We start from the raw sequence: 4,865 nt of genomic DNA on the forward strand, positions 1-4,865 counted from the left end.
ATATTTTCTTTGGGGACTATCCTGCACATAAAACACTGCAATGTTTTAGGTCAAAAACTTATCATGCCACTATCGTAAAACAACTATCGTAAATCGTCTTGGGCCTCAGTTATGTATTAATAACTATTTTATGTAGTAGCTTTCTGTGAGGTAGCTTTTAGTGGCACTGAATGTTGTAACATCTGGTTCCCATCACCTGCGAGTGTTTCTCTAGCATCGAACACTTCAAACCTTTCTAAATTACATAAAATAACATTTTAACCATTTAATAATGCAGAAACTATGAAAGAAAATCCTCTTTAAATACTTTTTCAAAATACACTTTTGATCATTTCTGGGTTCAGTGAGTTATGGTAACACATTTATAACAAAAGATCACTAGAAAAAGTATTTCCTGACATGTATTCTCTCAGCTTTACATTATAAAAATTTCAAAAAGGGTTCTTTTTTTTTTTTTTTAAATGCTTACCTTTGTCCCTTTTTTTGGTTCTTGGAGATCCTAGTCTCCTCATTTTGGTAAAAAGCTTGTCACATTCAGTGCATCTGGGTGAAGTAAGAGGAGTGTAAGGGGAACTGGGACCTGACCTCACAGAGTCTTCAGAAGTGGTGGTGTCCAGCTGACTGTCAAAACACTCATGGCTCTCAGTGAGGGATTTAGAAGGATTGCAAGAAATCAGCTGTTGTCCTGGTGAGTCTTTGAGCATTTGCAAAGTGTCTTCAGCCATTGACTTCAGGGGTAAGGATATTTTTCTAACTGGACCAGGAGCAAGTGAGCTCTGTCTTAACTTCTCCAACTCCAAACGATGGACCTCGTCCTCCTCACCAGACGACAGTAACACAACACGCTCACTACTCTGAGCTGGGCTGACGTTGCCAGTGAGGTCAACAACAGATGCCAGTGTGGTCACTGGCTTGTCAACATTGTTCACTATAGAACTGTCACTATCTGAGCAGAAATTGTCAGGATCCCAGCTGAAGGTTCTTGGCCCATGACCAACATTACGCTGCCTTGATCGGCTGTTGGTCTTAGTCATCACATCTTTCTTGGGTGATACTTTCAAGTTCTTCTTCAGGTGCTGCTCTTGCCTGTGGCGAGCCACAACAGAAGCCTGCCGTCTTTACATAGAGAAGGTTGCAGAAATCAAATGTCAAAAGTCAATATTACCAAACACAGCTGTAAACATTTAGCTGAATAATTAACCTCTTATTCTCTGGGGTATATTTTGGTTTGTCCATTTGACTTTACATGACCAAATCGTAAGCCAAATCATTCAGAAATTGCATGAAATGAATGTAAATTGTTAGTATATAAGTTCACCTCAAATTAACAGATAATGTGTTTTATGACCACACATATTACTATATGCTTACTATTTACTGCAGACAGGCAAAAATCTTAGATACTTGTTGCATTATTTATAAAAATAATTTTTACAGAGCAGATCACTGAAGAGTTTGTTTGTAGTCTGTTTATAGTTTAGCCCAGATTTGTAGGAAAATGGGTCAACTTTCAGTAGAAAAGAAAAACTGTGATTTCAGCTTCTTTTAATATAAAGGTTTAAAATTACATTACCCATCTATTTGACTGGTAAGAAGACACCCAAATCTTTGAAGGTAGCTTGTGAAATATGAAAGTTATGAATATGACAAAGTGCATTTTAGGAGTTTTAGGTGTTTAAGAGGTTAACTTCTCTACAAAACATAATAATAAACACAGTGATTTTAGTTCTAGGTTTCAGATTCATTACCTTGACTTTACCTTCACAGTATGTCTTGATTCCTGCCTTTCAATGTGTTTTACAAGGTATGTATCCCTGCAAGGTGACATACATTGTCTAAAAACTATACATTTTAAGTCCTCATAAAGTATAAAGGCATGGGAATGTCCAATTTTATATATATGCACACACACACACAAAACATGGAGCATTACACCACAAGATCACTTAAAATGTAGATGAACAGTTCATCCAAAAATCTAATTTGCATCATTTCCTCTCCTTACCCAAATGTAGTCAATAAGCCGAGAGACGCTTCACTGCAGGTCTAAATTATAGCAAACTTCGGATACCAAAAGTTTTTCAGTCAAAGATTCCCAAATGTACTTCTTCCCCCAAAAACTTTGTCACAGCTCCAGCATTCAAAAACAAAACTGCCATGCAGTTTAAGTACACTGTTAAAGTAGTGCAGATTTTAGGCAACAAAGATTTGAAACATATTCATACAATAATTTTTCAAAACTGTAATCGAGTTTTTCAACCAAAACCTAAACAGAATACGACTAAGCCACTAAAGTGTCACAGTGAGAAAAAAAATTGCAACAACATTGTGTTGCATTGAAAGTAAAAAATATTTTTACTTCCCCTTGCAAAGGTTTTTTGCGTTCGTCAGCAATAGCTTTGCCTTATCTTGTAAAATCCATTGCATCTGCAACGGAATGCAAAATAACTGTAAAGGAACACAAAACAAAGCAAAACTATTGCAAGTTAATGCAAAGTCTCCATTTTTTAACCACACACACACATAGGGGCTCTGTAAAATAAAGCTTGAAAACTGCAAACCCAATTAGTTGTTTATTTTTGATTTGGTTTAGGCCAGATTTTAAAATCTCTTCGTTAACAAAGCTACATTACTCCAGGAATTACACATCAGTTAGAATTTGAATAACTTGATGAATTATACATAAATATATAATGACCATCTTAAAACATGGCAGACTAACAGGTGGGTAGAGTGGCTTAAAGCCATCCTCCTGTAAAACTTTACATGCAAGCTCCAGTATAATCGGCTTAAAGGGGAACTCCACCGGCATTTCAAAAATTCTACATAATTAAATGATTGAGACGTAAGCAACGTCGTTCAGAAGATTTTGGCGTTTAATGCCCCGTTCTAGAGATACTTAACCTACAAAGTCAGAATAGTGCACAATTGTGGCGATAGGAATCAGCTGTCTGAAGAGTTTAATGCCTCTATTCCCTTACAGAAAGTTATTACATGAAATGGTTAGATAGATGTGCTGCCCGATGTTTCATAAGTTTTGTGATAAAGTTTTGGATTTGGGTACATTTAGGGCAAAACAATCCCCAAAGAAGTTTTTATTTTTCCAAATTTACCTCTATTTTACAATAATCAGCATTACATAGCAATAAAAACTCACTGGCAGGTTCACTGGCTGTTTCGAATAATAAATATAAGGCGAGCCCTGGTTCCTTTCACCACCACTGTGAAGAACTCAAGGGTCAGTAGGTTTCTCGACAATTAACTACTTCACACCAACCACTCTGACTGACTCCTGTTTACGCCTCAAGGACCGAGTTATCCAGATTTTTTTTTTAATTGGCGCAATCCCCCTTTAAAAACAACATTAGCGTTAGTTTCTCAGACATCTTGGTTCACCTAGCTAGCTAGGTTAGAATCTCTCAGTACAGGTGCTGGCTAAAGTTTGGTCTGAAGTTAAATGCTAAAGGTCGAAAGTAAAGCAGTCCAGATTCTGTCACCAACAGAACCTCAAATACTCCTCAAATACCACTTAATTAAGCCCAAGTGAAATGAATTAAGCTAGTCTGACTCGCAGCCTTCATATCCAGTTAAGGCTGCTAGTCAATGCTAGGCAGATAGTCTGGGTGGTCTTGGTCTGAGCAGATCTCTTACTTCATCTCACAACGTTTATAGTCGATTGGTTCCATCTAGTCCATCGCCAGCACTTGTTGACTTATCAAGGCATTTATATCCCTCGAATACGAATATTCGCACTTGTATGGTATCGCTTTTTCACTTTGTTGGAGAACTCAGAACGGAAAGCACTCTTATCACACCCCGCGAAAACTGGAGTTTGCGCAAAGATAAACACGTCACCGAGATGGTACTAATCAGAATCGTTCCAGTCTTATCGACTGTAAGTTGCAGACCTCAGTAAAATCTTTCATCTGACGGAATTAAATTACAAATATAAGAGAGGGCTGACAGAATACGTAGTATTTAACACGATTTCCTATGTTTTTAGTATATTTAGGCTAACCCAGTGGGAAACGGTTGCTATGTCTACCAGAGCTGGTTTAAGGCGAGCCAGGCCACTTCCTATTTCTGCCGCAAAAGCGTGACGGCAAAACGCCAGAGGGCGCCCGCGAATGAGTCTTCAATGAACATGCGGGTGCGTGAAGCGAAACGGCTTAAAGCGAAAAGTTCAAATGTTTTCTATCGTTGTAAAATGTAAAGCAGTGTAGACATGCGTGACAGTCGAGCACATGTGCGTTGCAAATCCAGCAAGGGATGCAGGTCAGGTAGCGACAGGCACTGTTAGAAGGAGTTCAAAAGCACTCAGAATATAACGGCGATGTTAAAATGTTTTGTTCTGTGTAATCATCAACAAACTATAGCTGCGTCCAAAACAGCACACTACTGTACTCGTACTGTACAATTTAAACAAAGGAACGGACTACTAACTGCGGATTTCTGCTTTAGACATGCTATATATCTAGTAGGGTAGTTTGTGATTTTGGACGCAGCATCTGTCTACCTCTTTAAAACATCTCTGGTGTCAGACTTCTTCATAGCACAAAGTATGCAACCAGTCGCAGTGCAGAGAGCGCCACCGGCTGGAGGAGAATAACCAAAGCGGCCTGTTAGGTGGAGTCTAAAAAGAACTCAGCGCTGCGGAAATATAAGCGTTAATCATTCATTTCATAATAAATGCATATTTTATGATCGGACAGGCATTATTAAATAAGCTTACTGTAGTTAACGCTAAACATGTTACTGCGCGATAGCATAAAGGTCCTGGAAGGCGCGCGAGAACGCCTGAACGTTTTGAACAGCTACTAAAAAACGACCGTTGGGATTTTATCAGCTTGACTGAAATCGCTAAC

The 4,865-nt window shown here is 38.5% G+C and overlaps 1 protein-coding gene across 5 annotated transcripts in view; it reads right to left on the reverse strand.

The window, feature by feature from the left end:
• Nucleotides 1-4,586, reverse strand: part of si:ch211-227n13.3 — a 16,088-nt gene extending 11,502 nt beyond the window's left edge. The window contains exons 1-3 of one of the 5 annotated variants that reach the window (XM_017685250.2): nucleotides 3,652-4,039; nucleotides 1,749-1,814; nucleotides 470-1,116 (exon numbers count right to left, since the gene is read on the reverse strand). In XM_017685250.2, the coding sequence (XP_017540739.1) occupies nucleotides 470-1,116; nucleotides 1,749-1,814; nucleotides 3,652-3,686 (748 nt within the window). In that variant the 5' untranslated portion in view covers nucleotides 3,687-4,039. Of the gene's footprint in view, nucleotides 1-469; nucleotides 1,117-1,748; nucleotides 4,040-4,516 lie in introns of those variants that run through there. The other 4 variants (XM_037545096.1, XM_017685252.1, XM_017685251.2 and 1 more) reach the window with 4 other exon arrangements.
• Nucleotides 4,587-4,865: the final 279 nt, after the last annotated feature.

Source organism: Pygocentrus nattereri, chromosome 15 (genome assembly GCF_015220715.1).
Source record: "Pygocentrus nattereri isolate fPygNat1 chromosome 15, fPygNat1.pri, whole genome shotgun sequence".
Taxonomy (NCBI): domain Eukaryota; kingdom Metazoa; phylum Chordata; class Actinopteri; order Characiformes; family Serrasalmidae; genus Pygocentrus; species Pygocentrus nattereri.